The sequence below is a fragment of the Trachurus japonicus genome, chromosome 2, assembly GCF_045865225.1.
Source record: "Trachurus japonicus isolate A0001 chromosome 2, Traja_1.0".
Lineage (NCBI taxonomy): Eukaryota > Metazoa > Chordata > Actinopteri > Carangiformes > Carangidae > Trachurus > Trachurus japonicus.
Genome location: NC_140908.1, coordinates 9,402,141 through 9,429,488, shown reverse-complemented (window position 1 = coordinate 9,429,488; position 27,348 = coordinate 9,402,141). Strand labels below are relative to the sequence as shown.

Below are 27,348 nucleotides of genomic sequence, written 5' to 3'. Positions count from 1 at the left end.
ACTGTTTAATTCCCCTGGACACCGGCCAGGTGGACACTCCTCCTCCTCCTCCTCCTCCTCTTCCTCCTCTTCCTCCTCTTCCTCCTCATCATCATCCTCCTGCTTGGTCCTGATCCCTCCGTTTTTATTTTTTCTCCTCCTCCCCTTTTTCTATCATCCTCTTCCATTCCTTCCTCCACTCCACTTCAGTCAATGCGGTTATTCTCAGTGGACGAGTGCTTACAGGAATATCGCTTGGAGGGATTGTGTGTGTGTGTGCGTTAGTGTGTGTGTGTATGTGTGTGTAAAGAGGAGAGATTTTGGCCAATGAACCCTTGTTGTGCTCTGTCCTCCAGTACTGTGTCTATACTGAGTAAGTGATCCCTTGGGATGCAGTACACACATCCAGCATCCTTATCTCTCTCTCTCTTTCTCTTTCTCTGTCTGTGTCTCTCTCCCTCCTTCTCTCGCCTTATGTGTTTGTCTCAGTCTTTGTTTCTCTCTCTGTGAATCTGTTCCTGTCTTTATCTCTGTCTCTCTCTTTATACCGTATATATGTCCAATCCCTCCCTCCTCCTCCTCCCCTCCTCCTTTCTCTCTCTCCGTCTCCAGACAGAAGCAGCAAACAACTACAGTAATTTAAGGGGCTGCATCAAAAAACAAACACACTCTCATGATTAGAAAAAAGGACGGATTTGCGGCGGGAAGAAGTTTACCACTTCCTCTTTTGCACACGTACGCGCCGCCAAATAAAACAACACCTCTGTCCCCCCTCGTTCCCGCGGCGCTTTTGCTTTCCCTATATGGATGCGACTAATGACTTAGTCGGTTTTAACGTCAGCAGCAATTCAGTTTGCCCTGATTTGCGTGCTGCTGTATGGTAATTGAGTGTTGTTGGTCGCACGTCTCATTTCCTACGTGTTGTCGCCGATTGGCTGATAAGATAAGAGGCACGTTGGAGAGCAACGAACAACCTGAAGAACTGTAGGAAGAGTAGGTAGATAGATGGGAGAGAATTAACACAAATCTCTCCAAGTTAAAAAAAAAAATCAGAAGTGGCTGCAGGATCCATTGGAAATGACACACTATAGAAATCTGTGCCATAACATTTCACTGTTGCTAGGAGACGCCGAGACCCTTGGACACATCTGGTCAGCTGTTAGCAGCACAAGCATCCGCAAATGCATGATGTTGTTTACAAAAAAAAGAAAAGAAAAAACTGTCTATAGAGCAAGGAAGCAGGTGAAATGATATAAAAAAAATAAATAAATAAAAATCCTGCTCGTTTTTTTGCAGGATGTGACAAATACCGCAAGTTTCCAAAATGAGAATGTGATGGGCTGAGTTTCAGGCTGCTCTGTTGGCCTTAGCGTTCCTCGGCCTTGAGTCATCTCCCTCCTGGGACCTCGGCGGTGGAATGACATTCCCCTCCCAACAGGACACACAGCGCAGCGCAGTCGCCTCCTTATCACAGCTCATCACTTCAATACACCCTTTCTCTGCCTCCTCGGCTTCTTCACACACACGTAGAAGTGGTTACCGCCACCACGACGATTAAGCATCCCAAAGAAGTGAGTCGTCTCTTGTCATTTGGAGACGAGCAAAGTAGTTTTGCGTTTTTTATTCCTAGACGACAGACAAGTAGAGACCTTGTGTTTCCCTGCGGCGCCCCACAGTAATAAAGCTGTAATTATTTATTTAGTGAGAGGGAAAACAAGACTTTTTCTAACTGCTGCTGCTGCTGCGAAATATCGAGCTGAGAATATGTGTAGATGAAGTTGCCAACATACAGTCGCACTGTTATCAAGGTCCTGGTCTTTCTTACTCCATATCAGGCTGAGATGCAGAGTGGTGAACACACAGAGGGGATGAAACGTCTCGGCTGCTGTGGTGGTTTTTCAGAGGAGATGCTACAAACTGCAACTGCGATGGCTGCCGCTGATAACGCCGAGGTGCAGCGGAGTACGACACTTAGCTCAAAACAAACAAAGTCTCGGTTTGACTGGGTCGTTACGGTGTAGAAAAAAAGGTTTATCTAAGAATACGTTGCGTTTACTGCACACCGGGGGCCTTAAACTAACAGACTGACTGACTGACTGAGTGTCAATTCATCGACAAGTTCCCCTTCCCCTCAGATTTTGATTGACAGTTTGAGATATTTCAACCTTTTATAGACAAAAGAAAGTGATGAGTGGACTGATAATAAATGGAAATGCTAATGATGCAAAAGAGAACAATAGCTTGGATAGGGAACATGTTTTATGCAGTGTTGAATTTCAAAATAAAAGCCCAGCTCGGCTGCTGCTGTGATTATATTTTACAGATTGTTACATGTAGCGTGTCATGTTCACGCGTGGCCTTGCTCAGACTGCGAGCGTGATGGCCGGGAAGCCTAAGTGGCGTGGATGGCAGCAGGCAGGAGTTTTGTCGACTTAATAAGTAAATGCTGCGTCTGTGTGTGTGTGTATGTGTGTGTGTTTTTTCATTACCTCCCGAGTGTGCAGCAGCGTCGTCGTCGTTGTAACCTGTGAAATCGGCCGTCGGCAGATAAACCGAGAGGAGGCCTGTGTTCCCAGCGTCCATGTTCATCGCCTGTGAATGTGATTACAGCTATTGATCGATACACAATGACACGACGCTGGTGGATGTCACCTGAGGAGAAGGAGAGTGTGTGTGTGTGTGTCTGTGTGTATGTGTGTGTGGGTGAGAAAAACAGCCTTGCAGAATGGAAAGAAGGAAAAGGAGAGTAAAATGTGTGTGTGTGTGTCCATATGTTGGTGCATGCTGCTCCATATGCTGGCGGGTGTGCACGTACGCGCACGTGCAGCACGCATGTTAGAGCCAGATCCAGTGCGGTAATGTGAGATCAGACGTGGCCTGTTAGCCGGAGCCTTACATCTGCTGTCAGCCACTCGCTCTAACTCTGTTAAGGACGTTATTGATTGCTCATTATTACCCCGTTCCCTGAAAGATGAGCGTCCCCTATGATCACATTAAATCTCTCCTCTGTCCAATCCTCCTGAGATGCCTTCTGCTCATCGGTGCCCATCAAATTTCTCCTCCGAGATCTGATATCAAGCAGCCTGACGTGTTTCATTGCCTCTGGTTCTCTCTCTTGTTGCGTCTTGTTTGATTCACTCCAAATAACTGTCTGTTTTCTTTCCCTTTGTCCTGAACCGATGTGGTTTGGTTTGGCTAATTGATGTCTTTTAGTCTGTGTAATGGAAATCAGTGAACACGGATGAGCAGGCATTTGAAATTATGATTTGTTTTCTTTTTATTAGACGCTTCAGGATTTCATGTTAACTTTGTGATCCTTGTTTATTGACTTGATGGCGAACAAGAGGAGCTGACAAGGGAGTCATGATATGTACTTTATTTTTCAGAGTGGGGCTATTTTAGCTCTGGAGGGACTTTTATTTAAAAGGCAGCGAAAATCTGCTTTCAAACTCCCGCATTCCTCGCTGACGGAGGTGTCACGCGTCCGCCAACCCCCCTGTAAAAGTTTTGGAGAAGCGTTGAAATCCAGCCCGCAGCGAGAGGCCATCTCATCGGCCCCCGTCCGATCCCCATGAATAATGCAGAGCTATCGACGGTGTCAGTGGAGTGCGAGGAGACGCGGCGGCAGGCAGCTTGATATTCAGCTGCCGGAGCTGACTGGATGCCCTCACTTTGAGACAAACTGCCGGCCGAGCGCTCCGACTCCAGCAGACAGGACCTGAATCTGCTCCTGAGAGATGAGCGTCCCGAGAACTGTGTCTGTTGTCGGAGAGAGCGAGACGAGTGGAGTGCAAATGTTGTGTGTGCATGAAGATTTGCAGTTTATACCACACTACATATGTAAAAAAAAAAAAAAAAACCCAGTGTGTGTGTTTGTGAGTGTAGTTCTCCAGGCGGCAGCGTTGCACAGAGCTGTAGTGAGAATCTCCTGCCCCCTCGACACGACCGGTTCAGTCTCAATGCCACCGATCGATGGGTGTATTGATCCGCTGTTTGACTGTTTAGACAACCTGTGTGAATTCCAGCGTGATGCGAGGCCCGCAGTGGATTTACAAAGACGCATGTTTCGCCGCTGTCGTTTACAGATGTTTTTGACGGTTCCTGCGATATCACCTGCTCATGTTTACAGCTTATAATGTTACTGTAACATGTGAGTCCAGATGGGAATAAAAGCAGCTGGAGTTGAACTGGTGATGAGTGTGTGGGTGAGAATCCAACTCCGTGACCTTACGCGACACGTCCTCCCATTTCATCAGGAGAAATGACATCACACTCACTCAGCAGAAGTGATGTTTTCTATAATTAAATCCACTTTTAGACACATGAGTGTGACCTTTAATCTCCACTTGCTAACGGTGTTTTATTCTGAGTGAGTCTTAAACTAAATTTTCAAAGGTCTCATATCGTATAAAGGCAGATTTCTGTGTCTATTTTGATTATAAAGCAGCTCTAGGTTTTATATTAATACTGTGAAAGTATTAAACTCTCAGTCCATGGAGAAAGGCGGAAAAACCAGACTTTGTGATGTCACAACGAAGCAATCAATCACCTGAAGCTCAGAGCCTCCTCTCTCCTGATTGGCTCATCAGCCTCCAGCAATAGATTTAAATGGGGGTTTACTATATATAAAAAAAGTGAGGTGTTGTAAATGAAAATTGATTTTAGAATGATAGAGTTTATTTTTGTTTCATGCATTAATCTGAGCAGCGTTGCATTCTGGTCACTGTTCTGAGGCCAGCACATCATGATTTATTCAGACTTTATTCCCACCTCCGTTAAGGGTGAAAACTTTTTCACACTATTTTTTACTTCCAATTTCCACCCAGGTGCATAAAAACACGCTTTCTGAGACTAATTCTGCTCCACATCTTTTATTTATATTTATATATAAATATATATTATTTTATTTTATATCACTGGAACAGAGAGAGAAGGCGTTGAGGTTGGCAGATCTTGCCAGAATCTATACGAAGTGTGCAGGATTTGACACTTCAAACATGCACCATGAAGGATCCTGCGAGTTCACAGGCCGGGGGGGTTAGAGGTCATCCACACGTACCCCACAGGCAGGTACACACACGCACACACACACACACACACACACACAAGTCTCGCACATCATGAGCGTCAATCTGTACCAACTACTGAACTCACCAATAAATCCAACGCTTTAAAAACATTTAAAACTTTTATTTATTGAGCCTGGTGATGAAATTACAGTTTTTAGGAATATAAAAGAGAATAAAAAGTCTTATTTTTTATTTTGAAATATATTTTTCAACTCAAGTTTGGATGGGAAAAAAAAGTATTCAACATAATTATTGTAGAAGTTCTACACAATAGACCTGTTATAAACTATAAACTATGAAACTGTGGCCCAGTGACTGTCTGCCTGTGTCCAACCCCCTCATCCTCCACCCTCCACCCACACACACACACACACACACAAACACACACACACACACACACACACACACACAGACACACAGACACACACACAGAGACACACAGCCCAGTGCAGACAGACATAAATGCATCCACAGATGGTGACACTCCGGCAGTCACTCCTGGGCTGTCTGTCTGTGTGCCAGTGATGCTAACACACACACACACACACACACACACACACACAGAAAGAGAAAACACACACACACACACATATGCACACCGCCTGGCGGCAACAAACACGGTGATGCATCATTGAGCATCGCCTGGTTTCTCTCTAACTGCTGAGGGGAAATCAGCGTGGTGTTAAGTAACCATTCATGTGGAGCCGAGACCACACACACACACACAAACAAACATCACACCTACACTTCTAAAAATACATTATTTACCCCGGCTGAATAAAACATACAATAATATGATTGAATAATGTGACAGCTCTCACTTGTACCCAGCTTTTTTTCCCACCCAGCGTCGATATGTTAATAAACTCCGGTATCACTATTTAATTCCCGTGACAAATATCTCTTGTGCGCTTTTCAAAACTCTCTCACTCAGATTGTGATATATTCATTTGTTGATGCATTGTTAATGTTTCCACTCTGGACTCTGTGTGTGTGTGTGTTGTGGAGGTAATCGCCCACTCCCGGTGACTGCGGCCCGGCCAGTCGCAGTGTGTGTGTGTGTGTGTGTGTCTGTGTTTGTGATGTGGATCTTCCTGAGGATTGGATTTGAATAATGAGGGAGGCTGGAGCGTTCTCTTGTGCAGAGTGTCTCTGTGCTGCCGCAGCAAATGACCTCTGAATAGTTGTTTTGGATTAGCCATCAAAGTCTTCTCTCCAAGTGGCCAATAGATAGGTACTTCCAGAAATGAGTCACTTGAAAATGATCATCGCCGCCGTTGCCGTATAAGATAATGGATAACCATTACACTCCATTTTCCCCAGCTCCTCACCCACACAACGCCTGCTCTTGAAATATGATGCATCCACTGTGCTTAGTGAGCACTTAATGTCCAAAAGCACCGTGTTTGTTGAGATTTACAACTGCGCTGGCGGGAGAGGAGGAGGGGGGGGAAGAAAGAGTGCGTCGTCGTCGGCGTATAATGTTGTTCACTCAATAATTATCTCATTTTATTTACGAAGACAGACAGCTTTAGACGGGGTTAGAGGCTTCCTTTCTATTATCTCCACCTGCCACCTCCTCCTCCTCCTCCCCGCCTGGCCCTAAATGACGTCCTTCATGTCGAGGACTTTCCAAAGTTTCAATCGAGGAGGAAGGAGGGTAAAGAGGGGGGTTTGGTTTGGTTGGAGATTGTATGTAGAGAGTGTCAGCAAGAGAGCAGGAGAAAAAAAACAAATACAAAAAAAACTAAAAGCAGGCAGAGTCTGGACACAGCTCTGTTGCACCGGTGTCGGTGGATCAATGTCATTTCTAAAAGGATTAAGCCTCCGCGCAGAAATCTATTTTAATTACTGAACACACAGGTAAACAAAGTGGTGGGGTATGGATCTGGGGGGGCGTCGGACGAGTATTGATAGTGTGTGGCCCCATGTTAACCTCAGGGGCCGCTCTGAAGGATCCTGTTGACTGCACCGCAGGTAGAAGCAGCAGCAGCAGCAGCTGGATGCAGATGTTTGACGGCTCCTGTTCACCTGCTCATGTTCACTTTAAGGGTTAGAGATTATAAATATATATATGTGCATCATTTAAAGGTCATCAGTCAGTTTATGGACTCAATATCATAATATAGTCTAAAGTTAATCTTTATTCTTTATTTTATAATTAACAAGTGAATAAATTGTTGTTTAATAATTACTTACAGCCCATTAGGAAATGCTCCATAAGCCATTATAGATAATTACAAATGTATTTATCAAGTTTATAAATGATTTGTTGGTGCTGAAAAAGATTTATTCAATTAACAGAAGAATCAGTGACAGCATTCATTATAATTGATATGTAATCCTCAGTAATAGCTTAATTAATGTTTATATGAGGCTTTATAAATCATTAGTTAACCTAATAGCTGCGTCTACTTATTTGATCAACTGTTTTTATATGTTTTTACTCATTGTTTTTATAGTGTTACTGGATGTTTTTTTGTTCATTCTTTTAAATACACATAAAGACTTTAGTAATCATTTAGAATCCATAAATAAAGTTGATAAATAACTTGTTAGCCATTGGTTACAGCTTCTATAACCATAATAAATCATATGTTTTTACTTAATATGAGGATAGAAAATATTTAATGTATCAACAATTAAATAATCTCACACGACCAAAAGGTTTTAATAAAAGATAATAATAATAGATTATCGATGTTTAATTGATCAGAAATAAGAGAGAATCAGATTTAACAGCTGAATGAGTGCAGATGTTTTGACAGATGGATTTATTAAGGTAATTAATTGTCCGTTAAGACTCTGCCTGCAGTTTGTCTTCATCATCATCATCATCATCATCATCTTCCTCATCAGTTGCACATTTTTTATTTGTCCTGTGAAAAAGACAAAGAGACAAAGACACAGGCTTCAACATGCGGGTGTGTGATCTCACCTGACTTTCCCACCACACAGGTGTGTCATTCACTGTATCAGCCACACACTCACACCACCACTCCACTGGTGTGTGTGTGTTTGTGTGTGTGTGTGTGTGTGTGTGTGGATTCCTGTGAAAGGTTTTTTCTCCTGTGAGTGATGAAAGAGGAGATGTGGAGATGCTGTTGGGGTTGTGACACTGTTAGAGCGCCGTGGTGGTGAGAGTCTTTACAGATGTTTTTGTTCAGCAGATAAGAATAATCTGTTTGCCTCAGCGGGCCTGATGCTTCTTCTATGCATGTTGCTGTGTCCTGCATGCATCTCCTCTCCTGTGTGTGTGTGTGTGTGTGTGTGTGTGTGTGTGCCAGGGTTGTCTTTGAGGAAGGAACCCCGCGTGGCGCCGGGGTGATTAGGCACGCTGCGCTAGTCACAGGAAATGGAGTAGCTGACGGACAGGCCGAGTGCATTATAGATGAATGCCGGTGCGTTAGCGGCTCGGAGCTCCCCCGCCGAATATCTCTCAATTTCCTCTCTGGATGACAAAAGAAGCCACGCACAATTTCCTTGATCCGGAGCATTTGTTTAACTGCGCCCTACCCATTTAACCCACCCATTCAATAGTCTGTCTACTGAAAGGAAATTTAGACAGTGTCAATTTATCCAGCTCTAAGGAAGATCTGATACAGCCGAGCAGGGGCGGCCATGATATGCCTCCGGAATTTAGTTAGAGATTCATCACAGTGGAAGTCTTTAAATACAGCCTCGTGTTTAAAAAGCAGAAAAGAGTTCTCTCTTTTTTTGGTTTTTCTTCTTTTTTTTTTTAACTCAAAGTTTTAAAGTCGAAGCTGTAAAAAAAAAAAAAACTTGTCTGGAGGTCAAAGATCACAGATTACAATGAATATTTGATTTTTTTTTTGTTTTAAAGACGCCGTCATTTGTCAAATATCCTTATATTGCAGCTCGGAGCTGTCATCCCCCCTCCCCCTCCTCTCACCCTTACTGTCTTTGAGTTAGTGACAGCTCATCTCTCCCGGTCACTGCTCGCCGTCAAGACTTTGAACTCGCTCTGTTTACTCCCTTATCAGCCGCCGCCGTTGTTGTCGTTGTCGTCGTTGTTGTTGTTATTGTTATTGTCGTTGCTCTGCCACAGACTCTAGTCGTCGTTGTAATGGCGAGCTCGGCGGCTCAGCTTGAACCGAGGGGCTTCAAAGTCTGGCATGGTGGGAAAGAAAGGGAGGAAGGAGGAGGAGAGGAATTTAGCTGAACACATTATCTCGTTTGTTTCGTTTCATATATTTTTTTTTGTCTTTTAACGAACACAGATCGTTTATTTTCCGGTTTGGCATCACAGACGAATTCACCAGCGCTGGGAGAGAGTTTTGATTATGGTGTGTGTGTGTCTGTGTGTGTCAGTGTCTGTGTGTGTCTGTGTGTGTGTGTGTGACACAAGCTCATGACTAATTTTATAATTAATTGCCTTTTGGAGGACCTAATCACATTATTTGACTCTGTACAGTAGGTTGTGTGCCAATACAGCATCGCCCGTGGCTTAGTCACAGTGTGCCGGACTCATTAACAAGGTGGTCCGGAGGTTGTCAAACACACACAGACACACACACAGACACACACACACACACACACATGAGGCTCTGTGTGCATGGCTATATACACTCATATCCACACAATAAAACAATAGCAGCACATTGAGCTGCAGCAGTTAAGAGGTTAACAGATCCCCTCTGGTGTATTTGAGAAGGATTTGAATAACTGGCTGCTTAGATTTCCCCGGTGGTGTGAAAACAGGTCTCTCTTGATGAAGTTATCGCTTGTCATGTCAGCTCCTTCCTCCTCCTCCTCCTTCTCCTCCTCCTCCTTCTTCTCCTTCTCCTTCTTCTTGTGGAACAGATATCTTAAGAGGATGTGACATGGTAGTTTGTTTTTGAAGGTCCTGCGTGTCTGTTTATGTTAAAAAGACAAAGAAGGCCGCACACATTTGTACATCTCATCTCAGAAATATATTTATGCATGTGTGTGTGTAATTGTGTAAGTGTGTGTATGTGTGTGTGGGCATGTCGGCGGCTGCAACATGTGTGCCGGCATCTCTTCCCAACGCTCACGCGGCTTAATTATGACGTTACCAAAATGGGCAGTTTGCTCTGACACCCCGCTTGCAGAATCACACGGCGGACAGACTTAAAAGAGCTCATTAGCTCTCTCTAAAGAGCTGTTTACTGCACACACACACACACACATATACACACACAGTAATAGGCAGCTCTGTTGATGCAGATGGACGCCGAGTGTAATGAGAATGATTAGGCTTCTCTATGTGGAGGCTGGAGGAGAGAGGACCAAAAAAAAACATAGTGCTGGCAGACTTGACACTTCAGAAGGTGGAGAAGATTTTCTGTTGGATGTTGTTTCAGCTGAGTGCACGATCCCCCCCTCCCCATCCGCCCCTCCCTCCCTCTTTCACTGCAGCACAAACACACTTTCTTTTCTGCTTTCGTTACTCGCACACTTTGCTGCATGTGTCCCTCCATGTGCTTTTGCAAATCCTGTAACCCCCTCCCGCCCCATCCGCCCCCCCCCCCCCCTCTCTCTCTCTCTGTCCCCCAGGCTTCAAAACCCCGTTGTGGGCAAAATCAAATCTCGCGCAGCCTTGCAGCTCCATCAAGGATCTGGACTGTGAATGAATAGACACGATCCGCCGACGACTATTTAGGAAAATGTGGACAAAGCTTTTAAAGTGTATTGTGTGATGCCCTGTTACCCTGCTGAAGGCCGCTGCAGCCAAAACACACAGAGTTTTAATTCTCTTCATAGTTCAAATAAGAAAAAGGCCTTGAAAGTTTTTTATCTTTTTTTTTTGGACAAGTGGCATTCAGAATCAGGCGAGTTGATGTTTTTATTAAAGAGAGTTTTCTTTTTGTTGTTGATTGGACAATGTGCAGGCTACAACTATCAGCTTTTAGTGTCTGACACGTGGCACAGATGAAGGCTTCATGTGCAGCATAAAAGGAAAGTGAAACTGTAAAAAAGAAAAAGTTAAAACAGAAAGAGTGGCTGATGGAGAAGTAGTGTGGACTTCAGGTTTGATAGACTGAAAGACCAACAACCAGTTGGACCAACCGAGTCATCAAGACAAGTACTGTACTTGGATTTGATTGATTGATTGATTGATTGATTGATTGATTGATTGATTGATTGATTGATTGATTGATTGATTGATTGGACTTTGAGGAGGTTGTTCTTTCCTTTCAATCCATCTTTTTCCGAACGTCAAAAACGTAGCCTGTTTTGCCGGTTTTGCTCTTCCGGTGGAATTTTATGTTTACGTTTCCATGGTTTCAGTAGTCGCGGTAAATGCATGGATTTTTTTTTTTTTTTTTTTTCAATGAAAATCTGTAAAACGCACGGATCATCACACCAGCTTTTAACAGTGGATATCACAATCACACAAATTGACATCCGTGTTAAAAGCCAGCGGTAATAGATCCATGCGTTTACCGCAACTATAATGACAACGACTGAAAACCATGGAAACGTAAACGTACAATTCCACCAAACCGGCAAAACCGGCCTCCGGGTTTGCCCATAGATGATGTTCGGAAACTTGTGGATTGGAAAGAGTTAGAGACGACGTACAGCAAATGCTCAAGGGTCGGCGTTGGCGTTGGCGGTGGTGAGGACTCAACCACTCATATAGTATCTGGTTTAAATCTGGATTCTTGAGGTTGTTTTCTTTCTGCGTGGGTAAATTCAAAAAGAAAAAAGAAAATAAATACCTTATTGACCCAAATATGGTGGTCAAACACTATCCGACTGCAATCCCATCACTGAAAAACCCATGTTAAAGAGGAAACTATGTAAGTCCGGTTGCTTTTCCACTGTGTTGCTAACCCTCCTCTCGGCCATGTGCATTTGTTTACAACGAAGCTGGCGAGAAAGCAATCAGTAGAGCGGTAGATGGCGTTATATATCATATACGATGTTACAACGTGTATATTTGTGTAGTCTTATCTGTCATGAACAAGAGGTTACGGGTTAAGGGTTTGTAAAAATGTAGCATAGTTGAGCTACAAATCCTGCACAGTTCCTCTTTAATGCCAGGTGAAAACGGGGTGACGGAGAACGACCTCTTCCCTCTCCTGTGCTGGCTCGTTGGTACAGTAGATGCGGTAAAAACTTTGGAAACACAAACGGTGATTCAAGTTACCACCCAAAGAAAAAAACCCACCATGCTGGATCTTGTGTTCGCTTTGACAATGAAGGACTTTGCGGGGACTTTGGAGGTCTTTCAAAGTGAATGAAGGAGTGTGTAGCAAGTCAAGCTACCTTGACTATTCTTTTCAGCACCGCCCGTCCTGCACCTCCGCACTAAGCGACTTTGCTTTGCTCATTGCCCTTGGTTTACATCACATTGAATTAGAGGCTACATCCTGAATGATACCAAAGTCAATCCTCCTCCAGCTCTTCCATATGTTTTGGAGAAGGAGCAGTGAGTTCAAAGCGCTCGGTTCAAAGCATCTGTCCTCATTTGAATAACGTGGAGTAATCGCTATTACCTTATTTAAATAGTGCAAGTTATCATTTGGCCTTCATTTGCATTGCAGGGGTAATCACTGCGTCTCTGCATTAACCTCATTATAAAAGAGATGAAAGCCCTGATGGAGCCTGACACACTCTTTTATATATGTTATCTTTATTAATGATGGAATTAGAAAGATCCATGTTTCTTTAAATGGAGGACATATCAGAGTTTGATGGAGTGTCAAACTCTGTGGAGGGAAGAGTTTATGATTCACAAAGCCCAGTGTATTCTGTTATTTCTCTTTCTACTATTCTCTCCCCTCATCTTCCTCCGTGTTTGCTTTCTGACCTTCTCCTCCTCATTCGTCTTTCTATCATCCAAGAGCAGCTTTTTTTTTCTTCTTTTTTTTTTCTCCCCTCTCCATGTGTTATGTTAAATCAACTAATAATGATCTTGGAACACGCTTATTTCTGCTTGATTTCACCGAGCACCTGCAGACACAAGTCTAACACATTGTCTAAATTGTTAGACTCCATAAAAACATCTGTACAAATGCAAAGAATATAAATAGATGTAGATATTTTTGGTTATGTTTCAAGTTCCTATAGTTCATAATGAGATTTATACAACAGATTCATGTTTTCATTAAAGTTAGCTCCTCTGCAGGGGTGGTGATGAATAGCTAAACACTGCAAGGTGTAAATATTCTCAGGTCATATCACATAACTCCTAATTATCATTATGTGGCCTTGTTTTATTAATCACCGCGTCTCTCCATCATCCTATAGCGTCTGCTCTATAAAAGTGGCATTTCCTGATATTATCAGCAGCGGGACGAGGTCAAGCACTTGCCAGTGTTGTTAATCCCCTGATCAGCGGTGGAGGGCTTGATTAGGAAACTTGAATGGTAGATTACTCAGTAGGTGACATGTGATAGTGGATGTGTTTTTTCTTTTTTTCACTGCACAATCAAGAGACTGAGCGTGCGTCGGTGAAGCGGGTTCACGGCCTGTGAAAAGCTCCAGGACCAGACGGTCTGGAGCGACATGGTGCAGCGACTGCGGCAGAGTCAGGTGCAGGGACCGGACTGTAGATTAGCCAGAGAAGGCGGGTTCTGGTGTCTGAAGCTGTGTGGCCTTTGCCACGTGTCGTTCGGTGTGTGTTGTCGAGAGATGAAGGAGGAATAATAGAAATTTCCTGTGCAATGCTGAACCAATATCTGGCCCGTGGCTGCAGATCACAGCTCGGCTTGAGAGCAACAAACATTATAATGGAGAAGCCTTTAAAACCGTTCTTCAATAAGACAATACAATGATCATTTCCTGTTCCTATCATCATAGGATCATATAATATTATAGATAAGACACTGATCAAATGTGCTGCTTCTTTCATTTAAAAGTTTTCTTCCTGACATTGAAATCAGGCGAGCCTCGGTCTGGATAACTAATAAATTATCGATGATTATCAATAATTTTGACGCAGCATTTCTACTATAGCTGCAACAGCCTTTCTAGTCTTGACAGCGCTGGTCATGTGACTCTACACAGCCAATCCCTGCCACTCGAGTTAGTGAGAAACAAAAGGATAGAAGAGGGAATGACAGAGTAAAGCCCTCTTTCTTTTTTTCTGTCTTTTATTATATAGAGAATCAATGTGATGTATAAAAACGTAGTTATGCCAAGCACAAAGGTTTTCAGTTCACATACATTTAGTGACTGAGTCGTTTTCTTTTTATTGTGTGTTAAACTTGAAGATATTTTAATCCTTGTTTTTATTTTTTCAGAAGCTCACAACACTATATAAAAATGATTAGAGGGTGTGTTGTGAAATCTGTGTTTAGCCTAGAGCTGTATTTTCTCTTCCTTTTGTCCAGTTCTTCCTGACTTGTAATTTTCTCCTTGAAACACTGCCCTCTGATTGCTCCGCTTCCACTTAATATATTCTCTGTTTCAGAGCAGCCTCCCAGCTAATGCAAAAAAAACTTCTCTCCGCTCGGCTCTTTGTCTGAGGCGTTCCTCACTCGGTACGCTGGGATGGTGACAGGCTTGCCAGCCCCTGCTAGACTCCCCTCGGCTAAAATGTTGTAAATTAACACAATTAGCAGATCGCCATTCTGCTAATTAGCCACTGGCGTCTGCCGAGAGATGGCTAGAGAGGAGAATCAGAGAGGAAATAGGAGTCTGGGGATTCCCCCCCTCCCTGGCTGTGTGTTGTTACCAAACAAACACAAGGCCCTCGGAAAAGAGAGCAAGAGAGTGTGAACGTGTATGTGTTTGTGCTTGCCTGTTTTTTTTTCTGTGTGTGTGTGTGTGTTTTCAGCAGCGTAAATGGATGAGAGAGAGGGAAGATTTGCTCCTCGGTGAATGGATTTTATTGTGCATGTCTGCTTACAAGCACAAAAAAACCACACAGAAACCAATTCCAAGGCAGGTATTGCTCACTAGACCCCCAACCGTGGCTCTCTACATGCATCCAGTGCTAGTCAATAAGTCAGAGGAAGCAGCCTAAATGACACCGATATTATCCTTTATTTGTGTGCACTAAGTCAAATCAAACGGGGTTCAATCTGCCGTGCGGCTGCTGTGATTACGCCCCGTCCAGCCTTTGATAGCCACGCGGCTTTGATAGTGAGACAACGATGGAGTCGCTGTGTGACTGTCAGTGTTTGCAGATGGCACTGGCTGGGATTAAAGGAAACAGTGGCTCTCCAGCCTCCCGAGGCAATAAAGGGGGGAGAGCCAGGTGAGTGTGTCTGAGATGAGATGGAGCGAGGAAGGAGGGGAGGGAGGGGAGGAGGTGAAGCGGACACAGAGGGAGTAAATAAAAAAGAGGGGTGGCCGTGAAGAAAGAGCCGAATGAAAAGGAGAGATATATATCGAAATAGATGGAGTCAGAATAAAAAGAGGGGAGGGGCGGCTGGAGGAGGGGGGGGGGTGAGGAGAAATAAAGGAGGATCTAGCAGGAGGGGAGGTGGAAAATGGATGACAGAAAAAAGCAGAGGGGAGAAGAGAGTGAGGAGGAAGAGAAGGCAGCGGGGAGGCGTGAAGAAGAGACGCAGACAGAAAGGTAAAGAGAGCGGTGGAGAGAGGAGGTCAAGGTGGAGCTGTGCAGACAGGAACTAAGCTTGAGACACAATGTGTTGTAATTCATAGCTCGCTACAGCTCCTGTGTGCGTGCCTGTGTTTGTCCGTCTGGGTCAGTGGATGTGAGCTCGTGTGTATGTGTGTGTGTGTGTGTGTGCACGTCAGCACGCTTGAGTGCAGGCATAGATAGTTTTTTTTTTTTAAATGCCTGTGTGTCTGAGTAGAGGTTTGTGTGTGTGTGTTGGATGAAAGCAGAGGGGGGTGGGGGTGTATGAGTATGTGTGTGTGTGTGTGTCTGTGTGTCTGTGTGTGTTGCTTTGAGGTGCACGGCGAGGCGCATTTTCAAACCCATCTCCAGCCACCTCAGATGAGCCGGGGATTATAGAATGACCCTCAATGCCTCTGTCTTATTGGTCTGGCCGGGGTGCATTAGGCTGCAGTAACCAGCCTTCCCAGCATCCCTCTGTAGCCACAACACACACACACACACACACACACACACTCTGCCCTCCTTATGATCTGTAGAAATCAACAATACATGTCTAGTTTGACATTTAAAAACAACAACAACAAAAAAACAGAGGGGAATATATATTTTAAAAAAGCCTCAAGATGGATGTCGCCTTTTTAATTGACCGCCTTCCATCTTCGCCAATTTGAAGGTGTTGCCTTTCCAATTAGAACCGAAATAATTTAGTGTGTTCACGCGCAGTTCGCAGGGTTCCCACGTGTCCTGGAAAACCTGGAAAACCATTTTCCAGTCATGAAAAACACACGAAAAAAGGAGAAAAAGAAGTAAAATGTGATGGAAAATGATTTATCAGCTACCAGAGCTCAATTTGCCATTTTCAGTGCCTGGCGAGAAAACTAGAGACTTTGATTTGATGAGTGTTTCCAGTGTTGGACGTTGTTCTATGATAAATTTGTCATAATTTCTAAGCGTGTAAGAGATTATTTCATATATAAGTGAGAACCAACTGCACATCAGACTTCTGGGGGTGAGAGAGGAATAAACATAGAAACAATCATGTACAAAAGAAGGTACAGCTGTTTTGAATAGGACGGGGGTTTATTATATTAACATGTAGCAGCTGAAAAAGTCCTGGGAAATGATTTCAAGAAAAGAGTGGGAACCCTGAGTTTTCTTCTGTCGTCTCTTCCCTCGCAGGCTTAAAGATGCAGTGGACCCCCGAGCACAGCCAGTGGGCCGAACAGCACTTCGACATCTCCTCCACCACGCGCTCGCCCGCCCACAAGGCTGAGGCCTACCGGGCGGTGCCGGGCCACCTGCAGCGCTCCGCCGCCACCGCCTACCAGTACGCCTGGGCCAACGACGACATCTCGGCGCTCACCGCCTCCAACCTGCTCAAGAAGTATGCCGAGAAGTACTCCGGCATCCTGGAGATGCCCGGCTCGTACTCGGAGGCCCCGGGGGTCATGAACGGGCGGAAGGGGGAGTCGGAGCCGTGGCAGGACGGCGTCTACCCCATGAGCTGCATCCCGGAGGGGGTGTCGGTGAGGAAAGGCGGCGTGGCGGCGGCGTCGGACGTGGTGTCGGGGATGTGCAGCTCCCCCGGTCTGGCGTCCAGCACGCTGAGCGAGCCCAGCTACTCCAGCAGCAGCTGCGGCAGCCACAGCGCCACCGCCCTGCACTCGTCCTCCCTCCCCTCTCAGGAATACGGCGCGGCCTACGGCGGCTCCTACCTGCACGGTAGCTACAGCTCGCAGTCGGCCCCCGCCCCCGCCCTCCCCTCCCCGCTGCACAGCTCGGGGCTCCTGCAGCCGCCCCCGCCGCCCTCCCACCCCACGCTGGTCCCGGCGTACAACGGAGGCTCCCCCAACCTGTCCAGCTATAACTACCCCCCAGCAGGATACCCGGCCCAGAGCTCGGTGGGACCGGGCTACAGCCCCGGGGGGGCGCCCCCTCCCTCCTCTTACCTCCCCTCAGGCATCGCTGCCCCTACGCCCCTCCCCCCCTCCTCCGCTCTACCTGGATACCCCTACCAGAGCCACAACCTGCCCCCCATCGCCCCCACCCCGCTGAGCGGCAGCTCCTCCAACTCCCTGAAGAGGAAGGCCTTCTACATGAGCGGCCAGGCCGAGATCGACTCGTCCTACGGGAGCTTCGGCTACGGCCAGGCCCGCGGCGCGGCCGACAGCCCCATGTACCGGGTGGCGGCGGACAGCAGCAGCGCCAACGGGGGCTCCAACAGCGCCGGTGGGGGGGGCTTCGACCGCAGCGCAGAGAAGTCGTCCGTGTCTTTTAACCCTCAGAAGCAGTCCAGCATGTCGTCAGAGCAGAGGAAGTACGGCGGCCAGGCGGCGGCCGGGCCGCTGACTCCGCCCACCTACGTCTCCTCCACCCTGGGGGGGTCCCGCTCGGCGGACTCCCTCGCCAGCTTCACCTCCCCCTCCCTCAGCGAGCAAGGCGCCGACGACCACCGCCTCCACCTGTCCCACTCGGCGCCGGGCCCGACCTCCTCCTCGTCCTCGTCCTCCTCCCGGCCGCCCGCCGAGGAGCAGCTGAAGACCAGCGACCCCCACCTCCTGGACATGGTCACCTCGGAGATCGTCCAGCAGGGCCCCCCCGTGGACTGGAGCGACATCGCCGGTCTAGAGCTGGCCAAGGCCACGCTGAAGGAGGAGGTGCTGTGGCCCATCCTCCGTCCGGACATGTTCAGCAGTCTGGGTCCGGCCCCCCGCTGCGTGCTGCTGTTCGGCCCCCGCGGCAGCGGCAGGACGTTGCTGGGCCGCTGCCTGGCCAGCCAGCTGGGGGCGCCGTTCCTGCAGCTCAGCGGCTCCACGCTGGCCACCAAGTGGCTGGCCGACGGAGAGAAAATCATCCGCGCGTCCTTCCTGGTGGCGCGGTGCCGGCAGCCCTCGGTGCTGTTCCTCAGCGAGGTGGACATGCTGCTGTCGGCCCACCTCAGCGAGGAGAGCCCCATCAACCGGCTGAAGGGCGAGCTCCTGGCCCAGCTGGACTCGCTGCTCATGGGCTCCGGCGAGGACAGCGGCAACCAGGTGCTGGTGGTCTGCTCCACTAGCAGACCCCAGGACATGGACGAGGGGCTGCGCAGGTACTTTTCCCGCAGGGTCCTGGTGCCCCTGCCGGACGGCGCCGCCAGACACCAGATGGTGAACCAGCTCCTGGTCCAGTCTCAGCACAAGTACTGCCTGAGCGAGGAGGAGCTGGCGCTGCTGGTCCAGCGTACAGAGGGTTTCTCCGGACTGGATCTGGCCAGACTCTGCCAGGAAGCCCTTGTAGGTCTGTTACACGTCTCTGCACAGGGCATGGACATGACAGGTATGATGCCCCGGGGACAGATAAGGCCCCTCACCTACCAGGACTTTGAGAGTGTCTTTTGTAAATTCCAAGCCAGTATATCACAGAAAGAGATTGACACATACACTGAGTGGAACAAAATGTTCGGCTGCAGCCAGTGAAAAGATAGATCCCGCCCTTGAGAAAAAAGAGGCATCCACAATTCCTTTCCTCAGGGCAGACGCATTGTGCTGGAGGGAAAGGCACACAAAGGCCAACACAAGCCCACCGAGTTCTCACAAGCAGGGTCGAGACGCTCCAAGAGACCTGGTTTTGACGAGACGACGACTGGCAGTTTCGCAGTTAACGAGCAAGAGTTTTTAATTTGAAATCTTGACACTCCAGAAAGCCAGGCATTGTTTACACATGTTGGCTTCAGAAAGAAAGAAAGACGCCCCAGTGTCTGTGTATATATCCTTACGTTCTTGTTCTTGAGGTTTAGTTTGGCTATCCAAGTGCCTGAAGTGGTGCTTTCTGGTTTTTTCTTTCTTTCTTTGCCTCACAATCTACATTCATGGCATGAGCTGATGATTATTAAGAGCTTTAAAAACTTCAGCAGTGAGTCTGAACAACTGATTGACAGTCGCCAATCGCCGGTGGTCAATCATTCTTGTATTTGTCTTGCTAAGAGCAGTAAATCCATCAGAGCGGCAGTCGGGGCCCTTACTCACACTCATCTCTTCTGATCCTGTGTCTGCAAAACAAAACAACACAAAACAAACATACGAACAAACGTAACAAACAAAACTCAGGAAAGCGTTTGTGAATTGTACAGTACCTCAAGATATCTTGACGAAAAGCACTAAGACCTGAGAGAGGAATCCGAGGTGGTTTTGGCAGTTCATGTCCAGCAGTTCAGCAGTGTTAGGTGTACCTCAGCTGGCTATGGGATAAATAGCAAAGAGGTGACGATGAATGTACGAGATGTGTCCTGGATCGACGGGACATCATCTATAGTGAGAGTAAAAACATTATTTCTTTCCTTCTGTTTTTTTTTGTCCCCCTCTAAGCAGATCTGTGCTTTCCTTACATGTTTCTTCTCGACCAATCCTGAAGCTTATTTCCAATTTCCATCGCTTTAAAAAAAAAACATGTGGGTTTGTTTGAGAGACAGGCAGGTTTTGAGGTGTGGGGGGTGGGAGGGGGGGCCGGGGGAGTTGTATATTTATTAAAAACAACCATAATCAACATTGTTTATAATCTGTGATCTAGGCTATATTATGGTTAGGCTGCAGAGAGGTCCCATCAGTCAGCTAACTTCTGCGCAAAATACCTCAAATAGCTCATTTGTCCTGTTGTTTTAGTGACGGGGAAGATGCGGAGGAACTTGATGCTGCCTCCAAATGATTTAAAAAGAATAGTTTGGGAAATATTCCAGTCTGCTTTCTTGTCTAGAAGAGAGGATCGCTGTCACTCGCTCTCCAAACTAGTGCCAGTTACCAGTAATCTAGTGTTAGCAAAAAGCTTTAAAGAAAGAAAACAGGTCAATAATAAAACCTGCTTCATTCAAGAAGTTAATAAAAGACACCAACGGGCCCGTCTGCTAACTAAAATTTGAAAACAAAGCATTTGGATATAATACGCTTCATAGGCTTCAATGTCTAAACCATTAAACAACGTCCAACATTGACAACTTGTAGTTGAATTTTGCAGAAAATACTAAAAAGACAAAGAGCAGCATCGACCCTCTCATCTTAACTTCTAAGCAAGAAAGTAAATAATATTTCCCCAAAATGTCAACATGGTGTTTTAAATCACACTAATATCAATCATAATTTACCGTATCTCTCTGTGTGGGTCTCAAATTTACATGTTTGACTTGTCTACTTCACTCTAGTAAAATGCTAAATGCTGCATTGGATAAAATAATCAGTAAGCGGCTCGTGTGTTCTCCTGTGAGTAAACAAGCGTCAAGAAAGCTCAAGTCAGTCATTCTCCTACAGTAGTTTTTAAGTTGGATTTGATGCTAGCACCACACGGATATTGAGGTTGGAAGTTTTGCAGAGTTGCCTTGTTACGCACGCTGATTAGCTGTATTTGAATTGGATTAGCTATAGAAATGGGATGCCACTTAATCTAATACATATCTCACATTCATTCAATTTTTATGAGGAAAAACTTGCGTTATTTTAATGGGCCTGCATCATAAAAGTTCATTTAAATCCAAAAAGAACTCATCAGACTAACTAATCCAATTCAAACCCAGTCATTTTATACCCTCTGTAACTGTATTGTCAGTTTTTTTCCCACTGTATCTAAACAGATGTCATGAAGCACATACTCGTAAGTGCATTTTCAGTTTACTGAAAAGCTTTGTAACATGATTGGGGAGTCTTGGCACTAGTCTTCTATCTGTTGCCCATTGTATTGCATTGGAATGTATTTTTGTCTCTTCCGTATTGCCTCTGTAAGAAGCTGTCCATTAGCTCTACTTGTGGCATGGAGGTATTTAAGATTATTGTATGTGCACTAAAGCATTTTTGTGTGTAATATTGTTTTGTTGAAATGTCTCAATACCACTGACGGTTTGTCTCTCTGGTATTTATCCTGAAGGAGATTTCCATTTATCTGATTCGATGACAATTTAAACACTTAACTTTTTTATCGTACATCCCCTTTTTTTTCTTTTCTTTTTTTAAAATATATATATATCTATATATTATAGAATATCTCTGTTGACGTAGGAGCTCCATACAGGCCCTCTCTGTTGCTATCTCTAGTATAGGCACCTGATGTGAGAGGGGGGGGGGAGTTCTGCTGAGCATCAGCAAAACTGACGGAAAGCAAAGACAGCCAGGCGGTGTGGCGGTGTGGCGGGCGGCAGCACAAGGGGAAAGCAGAGTGGTCCGTCAGAAAACCACCCTCAAAACAATCTGTACCAGAATTCCTTCTGTCAGCAGATCCTCTGGAGAGAGAGTCCCTTTAGACAGAAAAACCTACTAATGCACTTCAGAGCACACAACAACAGCACAGGCGCTCTCTCTCAGCCCGCTCCCCAGCGCCGACAAACACACGACTTGAAACACACCGGTCAATGCTACGCTTGTTTGTTACGTGTTTTTGTGGTCTCTTCTTTTGTGTCTTGATCTTTTTTCTACATGGTGTTTAAATCTAGCTTTTTTTTGTTTTTTTGTTTTTTTTCCTTTTGAAAACTTTCCTTAGAGTTCTTCTTTAAAGCATTTTCTACCTCATGGCTACAAAACACACGTGGTATTTGATTTACGTCTTTCCAAATGTCAGACATTTGTGAAAAATGCATTGAAAAAAAAAAAAAAGAAGTAGATGAAGATGTGGGGAGAATAACACCATAAAATTTTGCGCAGTCTACCTCAGATGACTGTACTTAAACATTTAGCTGATGGTGCAACCGCAGGCTGCAGCATAGCCTAGTGTGTGTGTGTGTGTGTGGGTCTCTGTCACTGTGTGTCAGATCCGAGCTATAGGCAAAACACACACACACCTCATAACACTGACGTCAGAAACACACTCACAAGCGATTTGTGAGGGCGGGGGGGGGAGTTTGGGGTCGACCTAAAGGTGACCTGGAAATGTATAATCCAATACATTTGCTTTAATCTTTTGTGAACTACTGTGGTTGTGCGCGTGTGAATGTGTATATACGTGGGCACACTCTTCTTTTTTTTATTTAGTGTGTTGAATTTTATAAATTGTTAGTATATATAACACACTTGCACAACTTTAAACCAGAGTGTAACGTGTTTCTGTTGTACATACCTATACATACAATACAAATGCACCACTTGTTTATATGTGTGAATATGTTGCCATACTTGCAGTCAACTTAAATGTATTTTCATGTAATCTGAGGTACAAGCAGCAACAAACGATTCATTAAAGACATTTTCTTGGGAGATTATATCTTGTAGATGTTGTTTTTTTTGTTTGTTTGTCTCTAAATACTATCATCATCAGAATTATTATATTATGATATATCAGTAGAATGGAAAAATAAATGTATTGTCCTGCCAAAAAATAGCCCAGCTGAAAAATCACCTTAATGAGCCTTGAGTTAGTCACCCTTGTGTGCAATTATAAAATCATCCGTGTTGCACAGAAGCCAAAGCTGTCGCTTCTCTCATTAAAATGTAACAATTCATTTCTCTTGCTGTGGCGAGAGTGGCAAGACCAAAACATTAAAGCATTAATTATCTTCCTCCATCACAAAGAATTTGGATTATGTGAGCACTCTTAATGAAAATGATGTGCATTTTGCCCACTGCACTTCTAGGCTATCATTATATATATATACGGTGTGGTGGTGGTGAGGTGTGGGAAGCTGCTGTATAGCCTCTATAATTATCTGTGAGAACTCAGACGCTTCACAACAGGTTAGAGAGCAGCAGAGGGCTGCTGTCGTCTTTTATTCCTCCACATTGAAACATAAAGTAGCCATGATCAGTAATAATTTACAGTACAAGCTTTTTTTCTTTTTTTTTGTCAATTATTGTATTTTTTTGATCATTTAGTTCTATAGATGCTGTCCCACATCATGAATCACATGATACAGGAAATACTATATGAAACAAATTCCTCCTTTATTCATAATTTAAATGTTGTGTGTGATAAGTTTGCATGAGTCAATGCATGTGTGTGTGTGTGTGTGTGTGTGTGATCCTCCAGGTTATCTGCCACAACACGGCCGCGTCCTCCCTCACTTTAAAGGGCCCTCGCTCCATAAGCTTCGCCTCACACACCTCCGCTCGCTCTTTGCACGACAATTAAAATATGCTAAGTGATCATTTTCCTTAAGTAGTCTTAAATGTGCAATCTATTCAAATATGAGAGGAAATTGCCCACAGCTCGCAAAAAAAAAAAAAAGAGAGAGAGAGAGAGAGAGGTGGTGGTGGTTGAACAGAGGGGGTGGTGGGGGGGTAAAGCTGGAATAAATTATGCAAATAACACAAAGGACTTTACCACTTGAAAGCCTAATTTTCCTATAATCAGCACACTGTCGCCTAATATTTTTTTCCCACCTCTTATTAAAAGTGACTGTTCTTTTGCCGATCATCAGATGGCTCTATCTGTCACTGGACTGTGAAATGACTGCAGCCTGCCAGACTAAATGCTAAAGCATTTTGCTGGAGCTTTTAGATGATGGTTACATTCCCACACAAGTAATTATGCGCCAGAGAGTCCAGAAATAAGGTTTAATTATACAGTAATCGTCTGTGATGGACACTAGGAAGTGGTGAGTAGCGCCGGACTGCAATCCATCAATGACAAACCTCTGGCCAGTTTTAATTCCTCCTCATTTGCATCCTAACCTCCACACCAAGTTGCGCAAACGCTGTTAAATGTTAATAGGACCTGTCTCGCCACTCAAAATGAATGCTTAAGCCATTTTTTAGTCACTCCCACCCCCCACACCTCCCTCTGTAGTCTGTACCACCACTCTCTTCTTTTTGTTTCATCTCTCATCCTCTCTTTATCTTAGCTATACCTTCTCCAACCCACTCCCTTCTATCATTCCTCTCCTCTCAAAGCCCGTTGTCGTCTTCTTCACGCCGCTCTCTCCTTTCCTGTCATCCTTTCCTCCAATCTTTCACCCACTGTGGACCCCCCACCCCCACCCCCACCCACCTCCTCCATCTCTCTCTCTCTCCTTCCTTCCTCCCCTTCCTCCCCTGCCTCCCCTCCTCGCCGTGGAGGAGGCACAGAGCGGTCACTGATGCACTAATTGGGAGCAACACTTACAGTTTTATCTCCCCCTACCACTAATAGCGGTCTGCACTGAAGCAACTCACCTTAGGATGAGGAATGGATGGATGAGCTGGAGGTAGAAGGAGGTTGGGCAGTGGAGGGTGTTAAGGGGGGTGGATTGGTGGGGGTCTGGGCCTTGAATGAGAAATTCCTCCATGCAAACGGCTCAGTGTGAGATTGGGCCCTCCAGCCATCATGGTTAATCCATATCCCGCAGGACCTCGGACTCAATTCCCTGCTTCATTAATTGAAAACGATGGCCTTTTTTTTTGGTGTGAGTGAATAAAACAAGGAGCCATTTATGAAGAAAAAAAACATTTTGTCTGGTTTTGTTCCTGAAGTAGCTGCAATCTCATTATGTCTCTGTGCTGCATTTCAAAATGTGCTATCATCTTTGTCTTGATTGTCTTCCCGGCGTCGGGAGAGATAAATACACACGCTGCTTTGCTTTTTTGCTTTGCTTCGCCGTGCTGATGCCAGGACTGTTTTTCAGTGAATCATTTGAAGTCTTATCAGCCTTTATGGAAATAAAGCCTTTGCTTAATAAACTGTTCCACAGGCTTTAGGAGAGTAGCACATAAACACCTTTTTTTTCTCCCGACAACGCCATCATTAGCGCATCTTGTTCAATGCTTTACACATAATTGGAATCAACATCTATTGTTCGTGTTCTTGACCTTCCACTTGTTTTCCAGCAGACACTCAGAAACATTGTATTACTGCTGAGAGGGAATCTTAACTAGGAGAACACATGCTAAGTGCCTTTGCTTTATTTTATCAGGGGCACATTGCTTCACTTTGAATCTGAACTTGAAAACCCATACCTTTCTGATTTAATGACAAAAAATCCAAATGGTACAATTGCAATTAATTATATTGTCTATCTCCTGTTCACATAATGTCCATGCAGACCAACACTATGGGAAATAGATGACCACAACAATAGATTGGGACATTTTGGCCTAATGTGATGAGATCAATGCATTGAAGGAAGTCTCAGCTGGGAATCAATCAAACCAGCAACCAAGTAACTATAGTTGAACTGTCCATATATAGCATGTAGCCAGTGTGATGTGGCAGGTGGCACCAAGTAGGAATTAAAGGTCTAGGTGCAAAAATTAAGAGGCGGGTAGGAATATGTCGACCTGCAGAAGGAACAAAGGTGTGTGTCTGTTGGTTTCCGGCCAGGGCAGTTAGGTGCACACCTCACTCCATGCTGGTAAGCAGGGAAAACAAAGCAACACCAGTATATTGTTTCAATATTGTTCAGATGTGTATAGCCTATTGTTCAGATGTGTGTGTCATATGAACTGTTTTTATATGTTTCAGACCTGGGCTGCAGGCAGCTGGTAGTCGGTAAGGGGACATTTCCACATAGCTACCAGGTATTTTAAAACTTACATGATGTTAAAGCAGATATCAGTGGAATGTTTTTGTTAATATAAGTCCTAAATAGTCCTATTTTCCGTCAGCAATCACTTACATGAAGTATTTCAGCCTAAACACGAGTCTCTCCGTCACTCTGCTCTGCTGTAACCCGAGGGGAAAATTTTCCTTGTGGGATACAAGTGTTATCCAATGAGGAGAGAGAACCGCATGAAGGGCTGTGTGTGCAGCCAAGGGATGCGCGTGAATGTGGTGACGTAGCACGAGGACCAATTGATGCCTGACAAGGGCGGGGGCTGCTAACTCATGGTGCGTTCAAAGAAACTCGTACTTTGTGTTTTTCCTTCCTGTGAAGTCATACCAGTACGATCTGGTACGAGTTCACGGGTCGGAAGTTACGAGTGGCCGTTATAGGGAACTTTCACAGACAACAGGACGGTAAAAACACGAGCTACGGGTTACCTGGAACGCTACCAAGTCGTAGTTGTGACTTGAAGCTGTAACTTACGGTTTCAAAAGCCTGCCTTGAACGCAGCATTAGCCGAAACGGCCGTGCCACTGATATCTGCTTTAAGATTAATATTTGTGTCCCTACAGAATGTGCGGCCTGTTAGCTGTTTCTTGCAGATGTTTGAATTTTTTCCTCATAGTGAGCAAGTAAGAAGCAGAAAAGATGGGTATTGCTCATGGGGTGGACTAAAGTTTTTCTTTTTTCTTCTCGTTTGTTACATTTTATTATCTGCAAACTCTAAATGTGTTATTTCACAGAGTGCACCGGAGTGGTTTATTATCTCTGCCTTGCTAGTGCTATTAGGGAAGCGAACCAGGAGGTTAAAGTGGCCTGGGCCTATTACTGTAACTGTCAAGGTTTTGCTGTTGCTACATTGTTAGCATTAGCATCCGTTTGGTGACAGGAACTTCGGCCATTTTGAAAATTTCAAAATAAGAGTTGTTTTTTTTTTTTTTAACCTTGCAGGCCAGAACTAGCTGATTAATTTCAAACACAAACACTAACACAGCAGCAGTGGTGAAACAAAACCACTAAAGGGCTGCTGCTTTCCACAGCTGGAGACAGATGTTGGCCAAGTGAAGCAGTTGAAGTTTGATGCTGAACTCTCAGCAGCGTAAACAGCTGCTCATGCTAACGTTGGCTACGTCGCTCCAGCAAAAACTTTGAATTTGCTCCTTTTGAAGTGAAAGTAGGCGACGGGCATTTCAACCAGCTGCTGAGCAGAGTGGAGCACTTATGTTAGTGATGCTTGGCATCTGCTGAATGGGAAAATAACAGCTTAAAGATGAATATGTAAGTGTAATGTAGCTGCAAGGCCTTGGGTT

The 27,348-nt window shown here is 45.1% G+C and overlaps 1 protein-coding gene across 3 annotated transcripts in view; it reads left to right on the top strand.

Moving 5' to 3' along the window:
* The window catches only part of LOC146990810 (fidgetin-like), a 55,235-nt gene extending 35,619 nt beyond the window's left edge, over positions 1-19,616 (top strand). For all 3 annotated transcript variants that reach the window (XM_085799574.1, XM_085799582.1, XM_085799590.1), the window contains one exon: positions 16,753-19,616. In XM_085799574.1, coding sequence (XP_085655700.1) covers positions 16,753-19,028 — 2,276 coding nt within the window. In that variant the 3' untranslated portion in view covers positions 19,029-19,616. The remainder of the gene's footprint in view (positions 1-16,752) is intronic.
* Positions 19,617-27,348: the final 7,732 nt, after the last annotated feature.